This window comes from Perca flavescens, chromosome 20, assembly GCF_004354835.1.
Source record: "Perca flavescens isolate YP-PL-M2 chromosome 20, PFLA_1.0, whole genome shotgun sequence".
NCBI lineage: Eukaryota > Metazoa > Chordata > Actinopteri > Perciformes > Percidae > Perca > Perca flavescens.
The window spans coordinates 21,560,527-21,584,241 of NC_041350.1; the positions used below are offsets into that span (position 1 = coordinate 21,560,527).

General features: G+C 38.9%; 4 protein-coding genes across 5 annotated transcripts; 1 reads left to right on the plus strand and 3 right to left on the minus strand.

The window, feature by feature from the left end:
• On the minus strand, nt 1–6,942 carry spmap2 (sperm microtubule associated protein 2). Its single transcript, XM_028565375.1, has 7 exons — nt 6,099–6,942; nt 5,088–5,163; nt 4,949–5,010; nt 4,792–4,849; nt 3,680–3,806; nt 353–512; nt 1–257 (listed from the first exon to the last, which is right to left on the minus strand). The coding sequence occupies exons 2-7, from the start codon at nt 5,147–5,149 to the stop codon at nt 16–18; spliced, it is 711 nt and encodes a 236-aa protein (XP_028421176.1). The 5' UTR covers nt 5,150–5,163; nt 6,099–6,942; the 3' UTR covers nt 1–15.
• An 82-nt stretch (nt 6,943–7,024) lies between these two features.
• On the minus strand, nt 7,025–13,274 carry shda (Src homology 2 domain containing transforming protein D, a). Of its 2 annotated transcripts, none has more exons than XM_028565371.1 (8): nt 13,054–13,274; nt 11,902–12,151; nt 11,624–11,725; nt 11,297–11,459; nt 10,922–11,179; nt 10,642–10,816; nt 9,841–9,960; nt 7,025–8,155 (listed from the first exon to the last, which is right to left on the minus strand). In XM_028565371.1, exons 2-8 carry the CDS (start codon nt 12,145–12,147, stop codon nt 7,969–7,971), a joined length of 1,251 nt encoding a protein of 416 aa, XP_028421172.1. In that variant the 5' UTR covers nt 12,148–12,151; nt 13,054–13,274; the 3' UTR covers nt 7,025–7,968. The 2 variants fall into 2 exon arrangements, with proteins under 2 accessions (XP_028421172.1, XP_028421174.1); XM_028565373.1 differs by lacking the exon at nt 13,054–13,274 and adding an exon at nt 12,577–13,025.
• Nucleotides 13,275–14,677: 1,403 nt separating this feature from the next.
• Nucleotides 14,678–19,633, minus strand: yju2 (YJU2 splicing factor homolog). The gene is made up of 8 exons (XM_028565374.1): nt 19,484–19,633; nt 18,296–18,396; nt 17,464–17,608; nt 17,176–17,310; nt 16,911–17,092; nt 16,506–16,659; nt 15,409–15,580; nt 14,678–15,184 (listed from the first exon to the last, which is right to left on the minus strand). Exons 1-8 carry the CDS (start codon nt 19,505–19,507, stop codon nt 15,063–15,065), a joined length of 1,035 nt encoding a protein of 344 aa, XP_028421175.1. The 5' UTR covers nt 19,508–19,633; the 3' UTR covers nt 14,678–15,062.
• Nucleotides 19,634–21,793: 2,160 nt separating this feature from the next.
• On the plus strand, nt 21,794–22,926 carry LOC114547256 (cocaine- and amphetamine-regulated transcript protein). The gene is made up of 3 exons (XM_028566513.1): nt 21,794–22,142; nt 22,417–22,497; nt 22,819–22,926. Exons 1-3 carry the CDS (start codon nt 22,008–22,010, stop codon nt 22,924–22,926), a joined length of 324 nt encoding a protein of 107 aa, XP_028422314.1. The 5' UTR covers nt 21,794–22,007.
• Nucleotides 22,927–23,715: the final 789 nt, after the last annotated feature.

Sequence of the window (23,715 nt, forward strand, 5' to 3'; positions counted from 1 at the left end):
TTGACCTCATCCCTCCTAGTTTGAGCTACATTTGCGAGGCAGAGGCAGACAGAGCTGTTGTATCCGAGGCGACGGGCTAGCAGACCGGGCTGCCCGGCTAACTATGTAAGGGTCGTATCCCTCAAACAGAGCCTTCCTCTCTTTGGGACTGGACAGCTCATGAAGTCTCGGGCTGGCTACGTAGTTCCTCGCTGCTCTGGAGATGGGCCGGCACACCGAGCGCTCTCCTTCAAACTTGGGGTGGTCAAACTTAGGGGCTGAGGAGATAAAAGTAATCATGTCAAATGCAATTTTTAAAATGCCACAATAAAGCACAATTTTATCAGATTGGTTGATGCAAAAACATACGTACTAGCAAGTAGCTCTATGTGTGCAGAGGCTTTGCAGGGTATGTGGGTCATGGGTACAGGTTTAGATTTGGGGCCAGAACCCTCTAGTACCAGTCTTCTTTTTGGTTGGGCAAGCTGGCAAATTCGTGAAGTGGCGACTGCCGTCTGCGTCACTCTGTTCAACTGCAAATCACATTTCAGGCCATGGATTACATTATATTAAATGCACACGAAAAGCATCAGTATCAAACATGAGCTCTGCGACATCAAACTAAATCAAATGGGTAAATTAAAAAAATATCAGTGGAATTTCTTCCTCTGCTGACTAATGACGTTCAGCGATATAGATAACAGCAAATCATGAATTATAACTTATTAGACTTATACAGCACTAAGGGAACAAGGGATGTTCCCCTGTGTGGGATCAATAAAGTCTATCTTATCCTATCTTATCTACTTGGACTCATACTGTGTACACACCATGTGTTAATGCTCAAGAGATGCCCAAGGCCAAACTGAACGCTCCGAGAAAGGAGAAGAAAAGTGGCATTGTTGGAACCAGTGAGGGAGGAAACATAAGGGTTGTGAAGACTAAGTTGGTGAGTGTTTTTGCAACAAAATTCTCCCCAGATGTAAATTCGGAAACATTGGCTAGTTACTTGAAAGATAAACTACACCGTGATGTAACATGCCAGAAGATAAAAAGTGCCCAAAGACGGTATAACTCCTTTAAAGTAATTGCAGAATGCAATGAGGTGAGTGAAACGTATGAGCCACAGCTGTGGCCAGAAGGTATTTTTGCGCAGCGTTTTTATGAAGCACGCAAAACATTAGGTCAAAGAAATGTAATTGCGAATATAAATGATGATGTGTCTGAGGCTGGAGCAACTGTTGCGGTGAAGATTTGACTATGATCATGAGAGTTGTGTCATATAACTTGCGTGGTTTACGCCTTGGACAGGGGGCCGTGGACAAAGCGCAACGTTTTGTTATTGACAAGCTCTTAGACAGTGCGGATATTTTATGTATACAAGAGACTCTGTTACCCAAACAAGATCTAGATAAAGTCAACTCTGTGCATGAAAATTTTTATGGCGCAGGTGAGTCGACAACAAATCTAAGTATGGGAATCGTGCGTGGCAGAATACCTGGAGGGGTGGCCATCCTATGGCATAGGAAACTTGACCCACTGATCGATGTGATTAGGCTAGAGGTGGACTGGGCCATAGCAATTAAAGTTGTACATGATAAAAATGTTTTTATTATTTTAAATGTGTACACGCCATATGAATGCTATCAAAATGAAAATGAATATCTTAATAGGCTTGCCTTTATCAGCTCATTCATAAAAGAGAGTAAAAGTACTTGCATTTTTGTGATGGGTGATATGAATGCTGATATGTCAGATGATGACTCTTTATTTGCCAAACACCTTAATCAATTTTGTCTAGACAGTAAGTTAGTTCTCTCAAGCAAAATGCTGTTACCAGTAGACAGTTACACATATATCAGTGAAGCTTGGCATACAACATCTTGGCTAGACCACTGTATATGTACAGCTGATGCTCATGATTGCTTGGAGATTGAGATCATGTATGGTGTAGCCACAGCAGATCACATACCTGTCTCCATGATAATACGTCTTGACAGTTTACCTGAGCTGACTAACTATGATAATGATAATAATGAGCTAAATAGAAAAGTGGACTGGGCAAAGCTCACAGAGTATGATCTATGGAAGTACAACGAGTGATAGTAGTCTTAGTAATATTGATATACCACTTGAAGCTATTTTGTGTGACAACTTAAATTGTAAGAGTCATAAACATCATAGTCAAATAGTTATCATGTATGACAAAATTGTGAACTGTTTAATTAATGTCAGTAAATTATTCATCCAGGACAAAAGGAAGCTTAATATTAGACCTGGATGGAACGAATATGTGTCTGAACTTAATGTGGATGCTAAGGAAGCTTTTTGGAGCTGGGTGTCATCTGGAAAAGCTAGGTATGGCCCAGAGTTTGAACATAAGAAAAAGGCAAATGCCAGGTTTAAATATGCTGTACGGTTTATCAAAAGTAATGAGCAGATGATGAGGGCAAATTCTATGGCCAGAAAGTTTCAGAAGAATAATTTGTATGATTTCTGGAAGGAAGTAAAGGTTATCAATAATAGCAAGATGCCTTTGCCATCCAGTATTGATGGGATCTCTGGGGATGAAAATGTTGCGGAGCTGTGGGGGAAACATTTTAGAGAGATTTTTAACTGTGTTGAGAGTGCTGAATATCATGTTGATGATGTCATTAATAATGATGGTGTGGTTATTAGACCTGATGAAGTATGCCATGCTATTGAGAAATTGGCAGTGAACAAAGCGTGTGGTCTTGACCAAATAACAGCTGAACACCTGAAGTATGCAAGCCATAGAATCTCAGTGTTACTTGCTATATGTTTTTCTGGATAATTAGCGCATGGCATATTACCTGACTCTATGTTACCTGTACTGTTAGTGCCAGTTATTAAGGACAAAACCTGTAAGGTATCTAGCATAGAAAACTACAGGCCAATCGCTCTGGCGAGTATACTCTCTAAAGTATTACAACAAATTCTATTTGATAGACTACAAGAATATATAACAACCACTGACAATCAATTTGGTTTTAAAAAGAAACATGGCACAGATTTATGCATATATGCATTGAAAGAACTTGTTTCCAAGTACAAAAGCCATGGATCAACAATGTTTTTATGTTTCCTTGATGCATCCAAAGCTTTTGACCATGTTAATCACGGTAAACTGTTTATTAAATTACAAGAGCGAGGGGTCTCTCCCCGTACCTAATACGTATCTTGCATTATTGGTACTCCCATCAAACAATGCAAGCTAGATGGGGTAAGATTACATCAGATCCTTTCCCAGTTACCAATGGGGTTAGACAAGGTGGAATATTGTTGCCTGTTCTTTTTAATTTGTATATGGATGATCTTTCTAGGACATTAGAAGTGTGTAAAACTGGTTGTATGGTAGGAGATAGGCGTATTAATCATCTGATGTATGCAGATAGATATCTGAAAAGTTAAATGTAAAGCTTTTAAGATGTATTTATTGCCACTTTACCACAAAACAAGCTTATAGACAACAAAACAGCTGTTATATACAAAACCTAAGCCCCAATAAAAAAACACACTAAGACAGACTCAAAGACAACCTAACTGACTGGCATTACTAACACAGTTGACTGTGGAGTTTAATAGACATATTCATGGCATATGTTGAAAGCTGCAGCTACCTTGTGATATACCACATATACTCAGCAGTTTCTCAGGAAATGATCTGTGTGTTACTCACAGGAGAAAGCAGTAGGCGGCCTGGCTGCCAGCCAACTGCAGGGGCCCGCGGTTGAGCCAGACTACACAGCCGATTGGAGGGGACCGCCTTGAGAGCCCATTCACTCACCTCCCACACTGGAGAAATTCTGGGGAAGGACAAAAAGATGGGTAGAGGAAATAGAGGACAAGAAAGAAGAGGAAGAGGGTAAATGAGAGAATGAATGACAAACGAAACAGAAAGTGATAAAGAGTAACAGATGTGAGTAGGAGAGGGAAAAAGGAAATAAAAAGAGGAAGATGAGCAAAGAGAAAGAAAGGAAGGACGATAAAAGGAGATAAAAGCAAAAGATACAACAAGATGATAAAAAGTAGAGCCAGAAGGAGATGAGTTTTGGCAGATCTTAAAGGATCCCTGTCAAAAACTTAAGGCATAACAAACAAGCTGAGTGTACCTCTTGTCTCATAAAACCTCATAAAAAAGGTGATTTAAATACTTTTGCCAGCTGGCATGTTTTCCAGCTTCATTGTTGTGGTGGCACTTGTAGATCAGTGGAAACCACTGACAGGAATGTGTATTAGATTGCACATGTACGAGAACAAACAAGAAAGGACCTGCTCATAAATACACCACTCTATAGCACTATTAATGGTCGAAACTCCACAAGGTTCCTTTTAATGAGCTTTTCTTTGATATGGCTTGTTGACATCAACAACATAATCTACATTTCCATAGCACTAATTCCATCAGCACAACAGAGTCACCTTATACTCATTGCAGTATACATGTTATATACAGATGTGTGTGTGTGTGTGTGTGTGTGTGTGTGTGTGTGTGTGTGTGTGTGTGTATATATATATATAAACCATCAATACAGTATACATATATTGATGATGATGATATTGCTTTTTTCACATTAAAAGCCTATCTATAATGGGAAAGATGCCAGACTTTTAATGTAAAAAACACAGCGATGGCTGTAAAAATGGACGTAATACTGAATTTATCAAAACAAAAAGGTAAACATGGAGGACGTTTTAAGTTAAGGCAAAAGAAACAAAAAACTAAATTGTAGTTATTTAGTCATTAGTAGTATTATGCATTTGTGATAACAGAATACTTATTATATTTACGTGACTTGAGCGTAGAACTTTTTACTTCTACATAGCTCTGACCAGCGAGGGGTTAACTCTGCAGAGAAAAAAAATTATGCACAGCATCACAAAAAAGCAGCACAGGGCAGGTTTGTAAGTAGAAGAAAAGAGAGGAGAGAGAAAGTGAGAGATGTACCAGTTTTGGTGGTGGATCCAGTCTTCTCTGGTGGCAGCTGATCCAGCCAGTAAACAGAACGACTGGAAGATTAAAAAAAAGAGGCCTCATCAGAGAAAGATGGAGACATAGAGAGACAGAGGGCTTCAGTAAAGCCTACCGGTCTGGATATCTGAGTCGGTTGGGTTTGGGTTGTGCGAGCATCTGCGTCAGTGTTGCCATGGAAACAGTTGAAGCTGATGTGGGAAACAGAGCATATTGCTGCTAAAATTGATGAACTATCACATTATCACCTACTTTCACAAACCACAAACACAACAAGAAACATAGTATAGTTACATATAGTGTGTGCTGTGGATTAAAAAAATCAATACAGCTGGCTTAAGCTACTTCTACAATTGTAGAATTAAAAGTTTTAGAATATGATGGTAGTCTGTCATTTCAGTATATAAGTTGCCATTGAAGCTTTCAGAATGGACCTATAGTAGGCTGGGACATCTTGTCTAGAATTCATATTATATATTTACATAGTACATTAGACATTATCTTTAATTATTTAAATGTGCGAGGAGTACCGCAGATTTGATTTCTTAAGGTGGTTGCATCTTCTTTGTGAAAAAACCCATATCAGACACAAACTATCATTCTAAGCAGAATATTTGTTTTAGTGACATATCTTTTTAAGATTATTTTTTGGGCTTTTATTTGAAAAAATAGCTGGAGAGGAAAGGGGACGACATGCAGCAAAGGGCCTCGGGTCGGACTCAAACCTGGCCCACTGCGGTAAGGACTGAGACTTAGTATATACTTTAGTCCTTAGACAGTCTTTGACTTATCCATATCTTTAATCAAAATAAATAAAATTCTAAACATAAGCTAGTTTCAGCCAGGCTCTAAAAATGTGAGAATGTGCTAATTTTCTCTGGTTTATGGCAGTGTGAATTAAATGTTTGGGTTTTCTACTGTTGGACAGACAAAACAAGCTATTTAAACAAGAAACCAACTGTGATAGGAATTTGAACTACTTCCTGTCATTTCATAAACAATAAAAAAAAAAACAATGGATTAATTTACAGTTAAAATTATTATAACGCTGAACATACAAAACAGACAATTGTTTATATTAAACTTATAAATGTTACTCTGTTATCTTAGCTACAATAATGTTTACCTGTACAGTACTTCGCTCTCTCGTGGTGACACTGACAACTGCTGGTTGCTAGGGGATCAGATGACGCTGGTGGGGTACAGTCTACCAAAGATCGTCTATGGACAGGGCGAGTCAAGATGGCCAACTCTGCTTCCCCTCGGTGCAGTCAGCCAGACAAGAGAGAGATGGTAAGGTAGGGCATTAAATGAGCAATACATAATAAGCAATAAATAAAATTTGTAACAACAGATGGCCCCATTAACCTTCAAGATCTACACTTATTTTATCACCGTTTACCACTAGTTTAATATGGATTTTAATTACTGTTATACTTTGCTTTTACTGTAAAGCACTTTGTTTTGAAAGGTGCCATTTCATGTATAGTCAAATGTGGACGCAATTCAAAAAGGCACATAATTCAGGTGATTCAACTTTCCTACTTCCATCAAATTGCATTCTAAATTTAACTCCTACATTTGTTAAAATTGTAAATAAAGAAAATAAACCAAACGGTAGTTTCCATCAATCAGTTTTTTACAAAAAATGTACAAAAGCAAAGATTTTATCTATAACAGACAATATCCTTCTGTGGCTGTAAATATATAATAAACATTTTCAGCCAGGGTCTTGACTAATTGTTACATTCATTTTTCATTCTAGGCCATAAAAGAGAGCTGGATGATATGTACACATTCAAGCTGAGGAAATACACTTCAGCTGCCTTGCCTCATCAATCCCAAACTGCAGTTAAAAGAGAAGCACATTTAACTTTCCTCACCTTTACTTCAGTAAAGGAAAAATACAAATAAATAATCTAAAGTATTGAATTTGGGCAGAACAATCTAGTTATATGACATGCATTATGAAGTTTTAAAATGCCTGTTTCACAATCATTCATTTGAAATTCACAGACCGAGACAATGCAAAATCAAATGACGCACAGACTATTTAAAAACAGACAACACCTTTATTTTCAACAGACATTTCAAATCGTATAAAACAGCACAGTAAATAATCTACCAAAGCTCCTTTAATAGTCATAATTACAAAGCCACAAGCTTTCAATATAATACTGTTGTAATTATTCTCTAAACTAGTATTGCAGGATTCTGCTACTGTGTGGAGTTAGCAAGCCATGTCTGCCGGACATTATAGTGTTGCTTTGTACTGTTCAAACATAACATGAACTCAGGAGAACACTGCAGGGCACGCAGTTCTATAACATTCACAGGCCAGGGTTAAATATGTAGTGTTTGGTTGATATTGTAACTAAAACGTAAAGGATAGTAACTGTTTTTTAAACAGCATTTTCTACTGTCAACATCTAGTTTAAATCCCGACGCCCATATCCATAACTTTGTTTACCTTAAAATATTTGCTGCCTTGGCTGAAAGCAAAACCTAGGTGATTGGCATAGACCAAGAGCAAACTCCACTATTATCCTTTAAGTGACCTAGCAGCACGGTATATCTCTGCTCTACAGTAAAAGAGACAAATCTCCATGCAATATTCTGTAGATTCTACTGTCTCAAGACATGAGTTTGTCTTTTTTTTTTTATCTTTGATCTAAATGTACTCAGCTACCAATCTTTATATCAATGATTGCTGATTTTCAGGAGTCCATGGTATTAAAATAAAGGGGATTTCAGTGACAATACCAGTTCACAGGCAAATACTCATGAGGCACTGAGCTCTCTTATTAAGCTGCCAGTGTAGTTACTGGGGTTATGGTAAATGGAAAAGATAGCACCAAACAGTCCAATCTCTTGTGGGCAGTGCAGGTAGAATGGCGATGAAAAGGCATGTAGGAAAATAGGAAGGAAATAGGTAAATATTGAGTATATATTGTATTCAGTAGCACTAGGAGAAAGAGTATGCAAGGGTGTCAGTGTCAGAGGGTCTGCACTATGACAGGATACAGTAGGGACATATGTTCAGCTCCTCTGATAGGCAGCTTGTGTGTGGTGTAGTAGTGGATGACCTCGGGGATGGTGGAGAAGGGAGGGCTGTTCTCCCCAAGCACGTAACGCCCATCTGCAGACTGAGTGAACTTCATGTGCATGAAGCCCTTACAGCTCCTGACAGAGAGAGAAGGGAACATTCGCATCAAGACAAAAATGCCCTGGTATCCTGCCAAGAAATGTTCCAATGAGTGAGTAACCCCATCTGGAAGAATGTCAAGTTCTGTTTCTGAAAACAATTAGGGCAATGCACAATTACTGGGAATAGATGCGGAGAAATGATGAAGGTTGGTACAATACATTTGTATAAACTCTGTCTTTATCACTGAAACACACCTAGGGTCTGTACTCAGTACTACGAAGAAAGATTTGGAGTAAGTAAGGTAACTTCAGGGTTGACCCTGGGTTTTTACCGGGTTAAATCACCATGGTAATTTATGCTGAACAGCTAACCTGCTCTGGAGCAGGTAATGTTCAAGATAACAGATCAACCCGCCTACTACCAATCAATTCTCTTTGAAAAAAGCATCACCATTCATAGAAGATCCTGAGATTGTGAGAGGGGAGGGCAGAGATATATATATTAAACAGGTGGTCGTAGTACCACATGATTAGCTCTGTACTGGAGCAAGTGTCATTTGCTAAAGAAGATGTGGGATGCGGTTGAAAGCTCCAGAAAAAGCAAAGTAAGTGGACCTTGCATTTAGAATATTGTTTCCCCAAGGTTGACAATGCATCTCCACGCTAATGTTTTGAATTGACTGGACAATACTGCATTGGCTTTCATAAAGTTATCTGAGGCAATAGGATGTGCATTTTGTTTTTGCAATCCTCAAACAATTTGCAAACGGGTGATTTACAAACAATTTGATTTTGATTGTAGTCTATTTCAATGCATCTCCACTGTGTCTCCACTTGTCAGCGGCCTCTTATGTTACATGTTTTTATCTGATGTATCTGCTCTACCAGCAGCAGCACTTTCCTCCCTGCTCCAGATTGTTTTCATTTTAGCCAATTTTGTGTAATTTCATCAATATTTATATCATTGGTAGCCTGTTGTAAATAGCTACTGGAGACTTTAAAGATTTGATTAGCTATGTAGTTTATTACATGTATGCTCAGATTGATGGATTTGTCTTATTCCTCACTTTAAGCTAACATTATTGCTGCTACATTGGCTCTTCAGAGGATTCTTATTTAATTTTATTAAATGTGGACCCTGGACTAAAAATGAATCCACAAAGAGCTTGGAAACCTCTTGTGTTGATGATCTACAATTGTCATTTTTGTGATATTAAACATTAGCCAAATGCATTCATTGACACTTCATTGTCACACTTATTGCTGTATTGTTTGATTATTTACTTGACTTATAGTTGGCTACACACAAAAGATTTCTGTTGGGTTCAATCCAAACAAGTTACTGTTCTACCACTCATTGCTTCAAATGAGTACAGATGTGATGTTAGCAATTCCTGCATTCATGGTGATTACTTATATGTGATACAAACACACATGCAGAGAGGAGAGGGGGCAACACAGATAAACGCAACTGGGTGGGAAGAGAGGTAATTTGAAAATGGCGAACAATTAAAAGTTGCCTCAGGTCTCAAGTCTGAGAAGAAGCTCTTACCGCCCACAGATCATAACAAAAACTGGATCAGATCATTCTAGAAACAGCCCAGTACAGTGGGTGTAGAATTCCCCTTTAAGAGAGTTCAATGATGTTTCAAATTAAGACAGTATGAGGAGGATTTTATTTTGGATCCAGTACATCTTAGAGTGTGAGCAGGAGTGTCTACCTGAGCGAGAGCGAGTAGTTGTTCCGGCAGGTCTGGCTGTTCCTCACCAGGTAGGAGCTCTCCTTGCACAGAGTCAGTAGACTCTCTGCCTCCGAGCGGCTCAGGGCTCCATGGTACCACCTGCAGGGGACCAGGATGAAACATGACAACAGAAGAGTTTTACTTAAATCCATGTGGTAAATCATGGGACTATCATTTTCTTTACTCTGTCTCGAACCATAGTTGCTTCTTTACTCTACTAATACTGCTAAAATGGCAGACTGGCCTTTGGATGTTGCTGTTTGGGGGAGTGAATGTGGTGATTAGTGTATACATAGAAATGATGTACATTCCCTCTATAATGCAACTGTTTTGTCTGAAACAGATGTCCTTGCAAAAGTCAGCTTCCACAAACAGCTCAACAACTAACAATGTATGTTAACAATAAATGAATATGATATAGTAGCCTAAATGTTAGCTGCTTATACTTAACCCGTCAGATTTTTAAGCAAAAGCACAAAGGTTCAATTGTAAGCCGGGGGACATTTACTTAGAAATACAAGATTAAAGCTAGTGTGTAGTTTCTGTCGCCCCCATGAGGAATTCTAAGTAATGACAACTAAACTGTCAGCGTGTCCACATGATACAAAGGCTTGTATCATGTGGACACAGAATTTAGTCACAGAATCTGAATTCATCAAGTTAGTCAGCAATGTGAAATTGAAAGTTGTTGCAAGGATGACGATTACGGCTAACCGATGAAATAAGAAAAAACATTTGAAACAGTGGCACCATCTTTTAACATTGCAGATGTCCACTTACACTTGTCTCTCCAGTGGAATAAATGGATCCACTCTCTCTCCGAGGAGAGGAAGAGTGTCACCAGCCAGACGGAGTGTAGTTGAGTCAGCTATGGTAGATGTAGTGCCAGTCTTGGTGAGCCTGGTCTGCTCCGTCTGGGCACGCGAGCGCTCCCTTTCTGCCCCTTCAAACTGAACTATGGCCAGACAGAAAGATACAGGAGGTTAGTTTAAAAAAAAAAAAAACAAACAACACACATTTAAGACATATTTTAAATGTTCAGCTTAGATTGCCAGTTTACCTGCTAGAGCTTTAGAGATGTTGTCCTTCTTCCATTCCCAGGGCTGGTCATATTCATCAGCCGGCCTCTCATCATCCTGAGGCAGCCTGCTCTCCCTGCTGTCCATCTGGGAAATTCCACCCTCAACTCTCTGGATTAGTTGTTGTGCTGCTGGAGCAGCTCGGTGGTGGTGGCGAACCCTTTCCTCGTATGGGTTATCGTATAATTGGCCACCATCTCCACTCCCAGACCGGTTAGTCATCATGCTGTGCTGCAGCTCTGCACAGTAAACAGAGCAGGCAAACAGTGTGACTGTGTTGATCAACATTTGCCGAAAACTGAAAATATGAAGCCAGAAAACTTAAATATGGGAGAGAAAAAGATCTCATAACAAACCTGAGATAATCCGCTGGGCCTCAAATGGCTCCATGTAGCTGCAGCAGTCTGTAGGTGCAGATTTGGGCTCCCAGTTTGGTCTGCCTATTGGGTTTGGACGGACATCAAATGGATCAGAGTAGTCGGTGTCAGCGTCCAACGCTGCTGGGGCAGAGGGAACCACCTTGGTAGGGACAGAGAGAAACAAAGAGCATCTCACAGATGAGTAAGCTGGAAATACAGCTTTGTGTGTATCTATGCGTGTGCCAGAGAAAGCAAAGGATAGAGGGAATAGGGGAGAAAAGCCAAAGGAAAATAAAAGCAGAACACAAATAAAACAGTCCTTACAGGTTCCTCTTGGACAGTCACAGGACTCAGGGGAACCTTACAGCAGCCAAACTCCTGAGAGTCCACTTTAATAAGTCTGTGCTTTGGAGACAACACTTTTACCTGGAACACAACACATGTAAACACAACTTTAAATGTTCAAGAATTACCTTACTCAATGTCAAAGGGAGATCTAGGAGAAAAGATACATATGTTTATCTAACAAGACACTGCACATGCATACAATTAAAAAAAAACATCTAATCACATAGATGATTGTAAAAACATGCATGGCATACCTCCACACCATTAGGCAGCACTGAACCAAATTCAGGGAAAGAGGGAAGGCTCACTGTGGCACTACATGGGCTGAAACCACCATTATGATGCTCCTTATCAGAGTGTTGATACGGGTCCTCGAAATCTAGTTCCTTCTGAGCTCTGTAGGCCCTCAAAATCTCACTCTCACTGTAATCTGGCCTCGGGGGCTGTGGAGGGTCACGCCTGGTGCCAAGGTTTAGGTAGTCCTTTAGCCACTTTGCCATGGATCTGGGAATGAAGTGGCAACCGCTTACAATAATCTAACACATATTTCCCATTGGGGGATCAATACAATCATATACAAGCCAAACATCAGCTTAACAAATGTAATTCTTTTGGATATTATAAATTGGACACCTGAGTTTTTGTTGTTTTTTACATTAACTATAATGACAAATGACCACAATGTGTCAGGTCTTGCATCAGGGCCATACAAGACATACTTGTTGACCTAATTGCTAATTGAAGTGTATGGCCCAATAAAGTTGCTACCGTATGTACAACTGAGAAAAAATAACGCAATAGCCAAATGGCAACATGTAACCTTGAGTTGGGCCTATAATGGAGGAAACCATGAGGGTTTTGTTTACTTTAGCATAGCTACATGAACTTGGCTGCAGTTGTTAAGTTAGCTAAATCCCCGAAGAACTGACCATGCTCTGAGGAATAAAAGGTGTTGGCATCAATCAACAGGTTGGCAGGGTTAACATTGATGAAGTGAAGCACAGAGAGTGGGCTTTGATAACAAAGGTCAACGCTATCCAGCTTGCTAAATCAGCAAATCACAGCAACCATTGACAATAGCTAACGTTAGTTAGCTAGCATCGGGGGTAAATTAGGGGGTTTAAATCAATCAATTAATAACAGTAGATTATGGACAGAATTTCCGTAAAAAATACCAACACCAAGCTAAATAGTAGGTAGACAAATACTGCTGTTGTGTTTTGTATTATAAAGAAGTAACGTTAAAGGGTTAAAGTAATGTGAGTCTTAGAATTGTTGGTCACCGCTCTGTAAATATGCCAAAGCTAAGTTAGCTAGCTAAGTTAGCGGAATAGCAACTAACGTCGAAGCGTCTCAACCGTTAGCTAGCTAACTAACTGCAGACGTTACATTCTTTTTACGCTCACCCTCTTTCTTTGCATTGACGGCTTGCCGTTCCCGTTGTGTCTTTCTGTTTTACATCCGGCGTTTTGTTTTTAACGTTATCAGTACTAAAAATAAAACACTGTTATCCGTGAAATCCTTCCTGCTTCTGAGCCAAGCAGGTCATTCAGCTAATGCTAGCTGGACCAGACGAGACCTGTGCAGACACAACAGACTGGCACGGCGGACTGGTTAAAGGGGAATAGTATAGTGAGATATTTTTAGTTGGTCGACATTAAAGCAAATACAATCATTTGTCTCACATATGCAGTTCCAGTAATACTTGTGTAGTATCAAAATCAAGTATGAATATATTTTCTGTCTTTTTGTGGTCAAAGCTGGGATATATTTCCAATATCAAATTCCACGTTTTAACTCATCTTACAATATTTTAAGCAGCAATATTTAGGATATGAATATTGCATTTAAACTTAACCAGGAGTGTGTTAAGATAAAGAGAAAAAAGTGATGTGGATATGACAGCAAAGAGATCATCATTATTTTAATGTCAATGACAGAAAATCAAGAAGAGAGCCTCCGACAACAGGAAAAGACAAGATAGGGTTAATAAATGTTAATGTAAAATAATTAATAAAAAATTTGAACATCAGCTACTTGCCAACAAAGCGAACTCAATGTGCTGATGAGGACTGTGCAATATGATCGATGCTCAAAAGCAAGTTAGTGGACACTGAATTGAGATGGTGTTAGTCACCTGCTGTTTCCAACTTTAAAGATCAACAAAAAATCTATATTAAGTTAACCCAAATCTTAGATATCTTGATATCAATATTACTGTACATAAATACAAGTACATCTCCCAGCGCTAATACAAATCAGATATCACATGAAATGCATCTCTGCCCTATAAATTATGAAATCACATTAAACTGTACAAACAAATACATAACACTATGAACTTAGTGAAATATCATGGCAGGTTAGTAGTTAAGACTTGCTTATATTTTTGCTTTTCTGATCTACATAAAAGTCATGTCTTTATGGGCAGACATTGGGCAGCACAGAAATAGAAAAACTAAATGTTCTGATCCCACATTACCATTTTTAAAGGTCCCATGGCATGAAAATGTCACTGAGTTTTTTTTAACATTAATAGTTCCCCCAGCCTGCCTATGGTTCCACAGTGGCTAGAAATGGTGATAGGTGTAAACCGAGCCCTGGGTATCCTGCTCTGCCTTTGAGAAAATGAAAGCTCAGATGGGCCGATCTGGAATCTTCCCTTTATGACGTCATAAGGGGAAAGGTTACTTCCCCTTTCTCTGCTTTGCCGCAGAGAATTTGGCCCGCCCATGAGAAAGAGAGAGACATCATAGCTTGCAAACAAGCGAAACATGGCAGTTGGTCAAGCCTAGCCTAGCCTAGCCTAGCTACAGACACAGAAATTGCACATCCTAAGGAAAGCTCATTGTGGGACTGGCTCTAGTGGCTGTAATTCTGCACCAAGGCTGAATTTTGGGAAAGAGACTTCAGATACAGTATTAGGGGACCACTGAGGTCTATATAAAAGCATCAAAAAAGCAGCATGTCATAGGCCCTTTAAGATATGAAATATGTTTCAGGATGTCAAAGCATGTCAGGGACAAAGAATTCAATTTAAACAGATTTTAATAATCACTAAAATATACACCTGATATTTTCACAGGGCAAATGTGACTCACAAAAATTCAAACATTACCAGTTTTTTCTAGGTTAATTTCTCAGAAACAACAGGTCCATGAACTGGTGGATCAGCTAAGGAAGGTTATTTGTGTTTCACTGGGTTTGGACAGCAGACAATACAATTCCTGCTAATGACTGCCCACCAACACATTAGCTTATCACCAGTCTCTTTTTTATAGAAAGGCTTTCATAGGATACACCCACAAACTGGTTTACACATTACAAAAAAAGTCCATATCATCATATTCCTTTGTGCATCATTTATACAATTGGGTGTCAGTCACTCAAATCAAAAACCATCCCAAAGATCTTCTCATTCGCTGTCATTGCTGTCGCTATCTGAATATGCCCCCAGCAGGCTGAGAGACGATGACCCATTTTGTGTGGTAACAGGCCTTGAGGCATTCTTGGAGTCAGCCGTGGATGCCTCTAAATCTGTAAAACAAGATACACAATGATTGTGCCTCAAAATCATGTGAAAACTTTTGGATTAAGGATGTGAACAAGCAGCAAAATAAAATGCATGTGTGCTCATGGGAACAAGAGGGACAAAGAAAATACAGTTTGTGAGGAAATAAATCAAAGAAATGTCTTTATATTTCAGATGAGTCAGGGTACACACGGTTTCATAAAAGCTGTATGAGATTCTGATGTGTTACCCGTTTGTGAAGTGGGAGCAGCAGCTGCTGCCACTGGACTGGGTTTGATGAAAGCCGGCGCTGGTTTCTTTCGCACAACCAGGGACCCCAGGGCCCCTTTACTGCCCAGCGTCCCCACACTCCTCTCCCAGCTCTCCACCTTGGCCCTCTTCACTCCTCCAGCTGAGGTTCCCTGTGGAATCACAGCATGAGACAATTCCTGCTTTTTTTTTTTGAAGTTCTTCTGTTGAGTTTTTTTTTGCATTTGCATCTTTGTGACAGTGAACAATGCATGGGTGTAGGCCTGCATGATTAATTGTTATAAAATTGCGATCTCGATTCACCCCTGTTTACGATTTCTTTTCTTTTAAAAAAAAAATGTATTATTGATAGGACAACTGAAGACATGAAAGGCAAGCAGTTAAAGTCTGTGCTAAGAAATCATTCTGTTTTTGATATTGTACTTAAATTGGAAATTGACAAACTCAAGGAGTTCAGATAGAGCCTGTATCTGGGTCATATTTAGTTCAGTGTGTTATATGTCACTATTTTTGGTAGCATACTGTACTTAAATCGCCAGTATGTACTTTATTTTCTTTATTCATTGAAGCCTCTATGTTTACAGGCTTGTGGTGATGCGCAATGTGCTATAGGTGCTAAAAAATATATATCTATGTTTGGTACTGCCAATTTGTTTAGTTTTGTCATGGTTCATCTGTGCAATAAACATTACACTTTGTGAGAAAAAAATCGTGGCAGAGAATCGTGATATGAATTCTAAGCTAAAAAAAAAAATCGTGATTCATATTTTCCCCCCGAATCGTCACTCTCATAAAGCCATATCAGAGTGGTATTAAGCAACAGTTTCTACTGCTGCTCATTCATAATACAATGCTTTTTTGGGCATTGTTTGACTGTGGATTATTTTTAAATATTGCAGGAACAAGAAAGAGCAGCGAGAGAGCGAGCACAATGAGCTATTAGGTGATTAATTGCAGACACAGGACTGAAATCTTGAGGATTATAACTTTAAATAGGGTGAAACAAACCTTGAAAAATATTTGCAAAAATCTTTGCACTGCATAGGGGACACAGTTGAATGTGAGTGGCCTACTAACCTGTGCCTCTGGGGTTTTGACAGTGGTGAGGATGTCTGTTGGTTTGTCTGTGCTGAGTTTCCTTGATTGTGAGCTGCTGCTGCTCTCCTCTTCCTTCTCTGAATCAGAGTCAGAGTCTCGGAGTCTTTTCACAAGGGCACGATCCAACATCTCTCTGTGAAACAATTCACATATGCAGTTCTGTTTGATTATATTGCTCAGAGTTCCCACTGATAATAAGAGGAACACATAACAAAACTCATTCAAACACATAGGCAGAGATCAAAGCACCTATGCATCTGTGGCATTCGTTATGTAGTCTTTAGATGGCCGTCAAGTGTCAAATAAGTTATTTTTTACTCAAATGTACACTTAAAAAGACCATTCTTTAACAACACATTGTCTATTTAAACCTTCCCCACTCACTTTGTCTCACGCTCATCCTCTTCTTTCTCCCTTTCCTTCTCTCTCTGCTCCATCTCTCTGTACCGGCCGATCATTCCCTCAAAGTCCACCAGAGCCTGCCTCTGGTTCAGCTCCTTCAGCTCCTGAAGGTTCTCCAGAACCTCCATCTCCATCTTGGAATCCTTTGTGCGGTTCTCCAACACCTGGTGGAGGAGTGGGAAATCATCAACTCTTGACTCCTATTGGCAATTACAATAATAACAGTAAATTACATTTAAACACTGACCTTCATGGGGTTGTTAAGTTCCTCTTCTTCCCTCTCTAGTTGGACTCTCTTCTCCGCCTCCTCAACCAGTTTCTCTGCCTGGAAGTTGCGCGTTGCACCGTGCTCCATTGCGTAGTCTGTGTTCTCTGGGTCAGTCTATAGTCACAACAGGGGATAAGAAAGTGTATAAAAAATATTTATTTCAGGAAATAGCAGACATCTCTATATTTACCTTTATTTCAGTATTTGTTTTGTCTCATTTCCATAAATATCACAATGATAATCAGGGCATCCAATACTCTCACATACCTTAAACGTAATCTCAGCAAGACATCGAGTACATTTGATGTAGAAACGGAAGATCGGTAGTCCCATGTAAAGCTCATTCTGAACGGTCTCTTTGCGTGCATTGAACTTCTTCCCCTTGTAGATGTACTCGCCACATGTTTTACACCTGCAAACAACCAGAGAGGCAATGCTGATGGCACCACAGTCACAGGACCCATTTACAGACGCCAGCAATTCCTTGTTGCTAATAGTTTAGCCCTGCCCTGTTCCCTGTAAATGCAACCAAAATCTCAACAGGAACTAGTTTCGCTTTCCAAGGCCTTAATATAAAGCCTTGCGTTCATGTTAGTATGGGATGGAAGTACAGCCAATCCAAAAGATTGTCATCAGTAGCATAAAAAATAACCAGTTGCAACCCCCTTTCACTGTACTGTATTCTTAAAATTATATTCAGAATTAGAGTCAGACCAATATATGTCAGCATGGCCAATATTATTGACCAATGTTAGCTTATTACCAATATATAAGTACATGTTGTCTATGTTTGTGGTCATTTGGAAGAAGTGTTCCCATTATACAGTTTGTGCACTGGTATGTGAACAAGTTTATAATTGGTCACAATTCTTTTAGTACCACATTTAAGGAATCCTTAATAAAAAGGTGTGTTTATTTCAGAAAAAAATACATCTGCCAACATATTATAAACTTTTTATAAAACTCTCAAATACTTTAAGCTACTGGCACTTTGTCCTCATGTCCTGAGATCCTAAATGTAAAGGTGGGACAACTGCACTTTGCTGTTTATGTGAGCTGTGGGACAATAAAAGAAGGAACATTAATGAAACAGACATACCTCATATTGAATGGAGCCATCAATCTGACCACATACTGACGATCTTTTGGGAGTTTAAGTTTTGGGATTTTGGATGGATCAAAATCCGGGGGGTAGTATTTCTGTGGAAGACAAAACACACGTCAGTAACTGAAAATCCAGTGTTGTGCTAAGGTAGTGACCATCTGATAGGAAGGGATCCTTTTACCGCGGGAACGTGCATGCATTGAGTTCACTTGGACCTACATTGCTACTCTTCGATTTCACCATAAGTAATTGAAAAATAGCAACGTGGATTGTTTAATTTATATTTTTAGTATTGTTGTTTTATCAAATAGGTTTTGCAAAGTAACACATGGCTTATTTGTCAGAAATAAATGCTTTTATTCTTCGGTTACTTCATTGCACTAAAGTGAGAATGTAGAATTGTAATGGTTTAGATATTCGTACCAGATCATACCTAATACCCTTGGTGAATATGGAGTAGTTTTGTTCTTTCCTAGCAAAAGTTACAGTGGGATTCACATTCACACTATGTAATGTAACATTCATTCAGACTGTATTTTCGGTCTGCAAAAAAAATTTATGTCCCCTCTCTATAATCTATAATTCACAGTCTCTACCCTACCATCAAGTATTTCATAAGACTCGTTTAAACCAGTAGTGGATTACAACCAAGTAGACTACATTTACCGTGCCTACACATTTGTAGGATACTACAGTTTGGTATTAGTACTTTTACCTAAGTAAAGGACCTGAATACTTCCTCCACCACAGTGTGAAACAATGTTTTTGAGTGGAGTGTAATACATTTACTCAAGTACTGTACTTAACTACAATTTTGAGGTAATTGCACTTGATTATTTCCATATTATGTTACTTTATACGTTTACTCCACTAGGTTAGAGGTTCTCTCTCAGAGAGAAATATTGTACTTTTTACTACACTATATTTATTGAACTTTGCCCCCAATGTGCCAAAGTCCTAGAAACGCCCCTGATGTAACAGTTACTTTAGATGTCGCAAATGAATAGCTGAAAAAAAAAAAACAGAAACCCACCGTTCACTACGGAATTGTTATCATCGTTAATAACACCACAGTTAGCTTCAAAGCTAACGGTAGCCGGCTTGGTTTTCTTGCTCAGTCGATAAGGCTAACTATTTTGAACGTTGCTAAAATAAAAGGAGGCACGCTGTTCATATACTCACATTCAGGACTTTTCTTTCAGACATTGTTGCTTTTGCTGGAAACCCAACGTGGAGAATAAAACGTTGGAATAGTTAGCTTGAGAGCTATTTCCACAACACTACCAGCTGCTCGTTGGCTGCTGTATATTACCGTTTGTACATTTCCGGTTGTTCCATTATTAGTTTCATCAAAGTGTGCTGCTGCCCCCCTGCGGCAAGGGTGCCCATTTCTTTTTTTCTTCTTCCTGACAATACTACACAATACAGGAGGACAAGGATATAATCAGAAAGAGACAGGGACAGTCAGACAGACAGGGAAGTAAAAAAAAATTAAAAATAGAACCTTTTTTTAAACAAGTGTATTATTAAAAGTATTGGCCTGTACATGTGAATGACATTTTATCAGGTTTAAGTTAATATTGATTTACAATTTCCTCCTCTCTGATAGATTTTCTGGAGGAGGGTTGACCATAGCACCACACCCTAATATTGATCAATGGTACAAATTGCTCTAAAGGCTGCTGTGGACAGCAATGGAATAATAAAAATAAACTATTTTGTTTATATTCTAAGAAGAGAAAAGAATCACATTGGAACTTGTATGTTTTTCTGTTTATTGAATTGGATTCCAACTAGCACCAGCAAACAGCTACTCTTTCTGAAAGAAAGAAAATGAATAAGGCAATTTCAAAGTATTATATAAATTCAACAAAAGAGACAGTAATATGCATATATACATATACACATGTAAATACATATGTAAGCAAAACACTTTAGTCTTCTTTATTCATACACCATATGTCATTATTTCATTTATCAGTATGCTGTATTTTGATTGATCTTGATCAAGTGATTTTTGGTTTAATTACTGAAACAAAAAATCACTTGAAACCTATTACAAAAATCTTCAAATTTGGATGAAGGTTCCCACATTCAGTTACAACAGCACATACTGCATCTGCGTATTCTGACACTTCATTGAACCCACATCATATTTATCCATTTTTAGTAAAATATTAAAATGTAATATGTCATGTTTAATTGCTACACCTAAACATTAAGTGTAAACAATTATAGATGCCATGTGGATCATTTTAAACACCTTTATTTGTAATATAATGTGTTTGCAAGTCACACCCACACATTTGAGAGTATTCATATATCTGTAAGTGTATGAACATGTTGAAATAAGATGAGATGAGGTAAATATTGTGTCAAATACTCCAAAACCAGACCTTTAAAATATATTTTTCTATTGAATGTATTCAACCTGAATGAGTCATAGGATTTATATATTGACCACAGCCCTAATTTCTGCCTTAGCCTTGTCTTTTTCAGGATACAGAAGAGGAGATTGTGATCTACGTGGTGGAGGAATGGCCTCTCACGGGTAATATGTATTGTCAGTGACATGGGGTCTCTGACAGGATTGGTGTGCAAACATAAGCCAGCCAGCCACACACACAGACACACATTGCTTAGGGGTTGGTTAAGGTTATTACTACGAAAGGAAATTGGATCCTGATTACAGATTGGTGTCAATGGGGGTTAACCTGAGGTCTGATTTCAGCTTTATTGAACAGAGGGGACAAGAGAAGAGAAGAGTTTTTTTTTTTTAATCAAAGTGTCCCTCCACAAGAGGTGGTTAAGAGTACGCTATTAGTTTTAGATAAAAAACAAACTGTGCTGCATTCTTTTTCATTTGGATTTGACAGTTCCAGATTCAGATTCACAGTTTTGTGCAGTGATTGTTTTATGTTTTGTATGTGGTGAGTTCTCTGCCTAATGATGGCACATCAGAATTACTCATAAATGAGTTAGATGTATGTTTAGGGTCACTGGTTCAAGTCCCCATATGTACCAAAGTATGGTGGTGGACTGACAGCTGGAGAGGTGCCAGTTCACCACCAGGGCACTGCCAAGATGCTCTTGAGCAAGGCACCGAACCCCAAACTTCTTGGGGCGCCTGGACAGCTGCAGCCCCCTCACTATGACATCTCTCCATTAGTGCATGTGTAGATAATAAGTATGTGTGTGTATTTCAGGCCTCTGTGTAATGTGTATTCTAACAACAGAGTGAAAACATTGTAGTTTCCCTTGCGGGATTAATAAAGTATAAATTATAATTATTATTATTGTTATTATTAATAACTGAAAAGATTTACGTTGCTTACGATAGGCCAGCCAGATTAAGGTTTAAAACAAAAATTAGATTGCAAGCTTGTGATAAAGGATTGATTGCAACTCAGCAACGACATTACATGATCAAATATGTTTTATGAAATGTAAATCCACCTTTAACCATCCTTGATTTCATCCTGTCAGGTTGCTTCCTCCAAAGACACAAAGGTGCTGAGCAGTGTCACCCGTGTCAAAATGTTCCATGAATATTTCAGAGGGCTGATGCTTCTTCTGATGTCAACAGCAGCCGTAAAGCGCCTATAAAGAGCGGGTGCCTGAACAGGACACCTCCAAACCCTCTGCAGACTTCGCACTTTTCTTGCCAACTGAAGAGAAGGACTCCTCCTGTTTGTGTGTCAGCACCATGGTCAGCGCTCGGGCTCTTCTCCTCGCGGCCACCTGCTGCTGCGCCTACCTGTGGCTCGCTCGTGCAGAAGAGTCCTCACTGGAGACGCGCTCATTGGATTTCCCTTTGAAAACACAACAGGAGAAAGACCTGGTGAGAGCTTTATTCAGGGGGTTAGATGTGTCAGCTGGATGAATGAAGCTGTTGTGGTTTGAACGAATGACTGTCGATATAGTATTTGAATTGTTCTGGGAAGTGACTCTCATACAAGATGATTAATAGCACACGCATTAAAGATAAAGTTGAGCTTTTAAACTTCAAGTATGGGCTAACGAGTTTCCACCAAAATGGACACGCCATGTCAAGTTTTAATAGCACAATCTCTTTCATGGATATTTCTCTTTTTTTTGCATTGTATTCTTTGCAGATTGACGCGTTGCAAGAAGTTTTGGAGAAGCTGAGGAGCAAAGAGATGCCCTTAGAGAAAAAGCTTGGCTGGTTGCCTTCGGTATGTGTTATACATTATAAAAAGAAATATGTGAAAATTGAAGAATATATGGAGATGTGATTTCTGGAAGGGGTTTGTCTCGTTTATACATTTTTTATATTAAACTTCAACTAGGCTAATTTTCCCAAAATGGACACGTCATGTAAAGTTTTTATTATAAAATTAATTTGATAAGAGACATGGAAATCAAAGCATACGTGTACATGTATTACTTTTCCTGACTATTACTTTGAAAATGATGTTCTTTGATCAAGAAAATAAGTGTAGCCCACGACCTCTATCCGCATTTTAATGACTGTATGTTGTTTTCTATCGTTCCAGTGTGACGCTGGGGAGCCATGCGCTGTGCGTAAAGGGGCGCGTATCGGCACGCTGTGCAGCTGTCCCCGGGGGACTTCCTGTAACTTTTATGTTCTTAAATGTTTATAAAGGAGAAAAAAAATAACAATGATGCAAGAAAACACAGGAGAGAGTTCAGGAGTTTGGAGTGACAAAATCTGCTGTCATTCTCTTGGGACAAAAATAAATGTAATGTGTGATAAATAATAAAGGACGCTTTTCTTTTATAAACGTGGACTGGAAAATGTTAGAAAAATGTTAGAATATAGATTTTGAATATATTTGAAGGTCTGTATTTTTTTGTTTTATTTGTGAGGAAGTGTGGCATCTTGTGAAAGATCTTGAATGCAAGTGTTTGTCATAAATCCTTTTACCCTGTAATTTGTGTTTGTTTTTGTTCTGTTGTTGTTGCTGTTATGGGGGGAGAGATAGTAGCCTACAGCTATCCTAGTATCGGTTTCTAAACACATTTGTAAGATAAGGTCAATAAATCAACTAAATCATATAGTGTCTGTCTGTCTGTTGCACTATTATATAAAAAGGGTGAGGGGGGGTGCAGGGTGTGCAGTATTATACATAATTTATAAATGCACCACCTCCCTTTCTAGTCTATTAGCAGCTGAATATTTGACATTAGTCTCTTCCATAAACATCACTTGATGGAAAATTGCCTTTGATTGAAATGACTGCACTATAACACTTAGTGGACAGCAATAAAGAAAAATATACGGATTCCTTTTGCCTCTAGTCATCAATAATGCAGCCTCTTCCACATTCACTAATGCGCGTCTGCATTCCAGCACACCAGCTGTCATCTCTCTGTAATAAAAGGCGATGTCAGGCTTTTTCAATGACATCACACCCAAGTGCAAGTTTCCA

Excerpts from the sequence above, each read along its gene's own strand:
- spmap2 (XM_028565375.1), bottom strand. The coding sequence starts at position 5,149 with ATGGCAACACTGACGCAGATGCTCGCACAACCCAAACCCAACCGACTC. Across the intron at positions 4,850-4,948 it reads TGGATCCACCACCAAAACTG|AGTTAACCCCTCGCTGGTCA; the intron begins GTACATCTCTCA and ends TTTTCTCTGCAG. Across the intron at positions 258-352 it reads ACACATAGAGCTACTTGCTA|CCCCTAAGTTTGACCACCCC; the intron begins GTACGTATGTTT and ends TTATCTCCTCAG.
- LOC114547256 (XM_028566513.1), top strand. The coding sequence starts at position 22,008 with ATGGTCAGCGCTCGGGCTCTTCTCCTCGCGGCCACCTGCTGCTGCGCC. Across the intron at positions 22,143-22,416 it reads CACAACAGGAGAAAGACCTG|ATTGACGCGTTGCAAGAAGT; the intron begins GTGAGAGCTTTA and ends TATTCTTTGCAG. Across the intron at positions 22,498-22,818 it reads AGCTTGGCTGGTTGCCTTCG|TGTGACGCTGGGGAGCCATG; the intron begins GTATGTGTTATA and ends CTATCGTTCCAG.
- yju2 (XM_028565374.1), bottom strand. The coding sequence starts at position 19,507 with ATGTCTGAAAGAAAAGTCCTGAAT. Across the intron at positions 18,397-19,483 it reads CTGAAAGAAAAGTCCTGAAT|AAATACTACCCCCCGGATTT; the intron begins GTGAGTATATGA and ends TGTCTTCCACAG. Across the intron at positions 16,660-16,910 it reads GAGGATGAGCGTGAGACAAA|AGAGATGTTGGATCGTGCCC; the intron begins GTGAGTGGGGAA and ends ATTGTTTCACAG.
- shda (XM_028565371.1), bottom strand. The coding sequence starts at position 12,147 with ATGGCAAAGTGGCTAAAGGACTACCTAAACCTTGGCACCAGGCGTGAC. Across the intron at positions 11,460-11,623 it reads TGACTGTCCAAGAGGAACCT|GTGGTTCCCTCTGCCCCAGC; the intron begins GTAAGGACTGTT and ends GTCCCTACCAAG. Across the intron at positions 9,961-10,641 it reads ATTCCACTGGAGAGACAAGT|GTGGTACCATGGAGCCCTGA; the intron begins GTAAGTGGACAT and ends GGTCCCCTGCAG.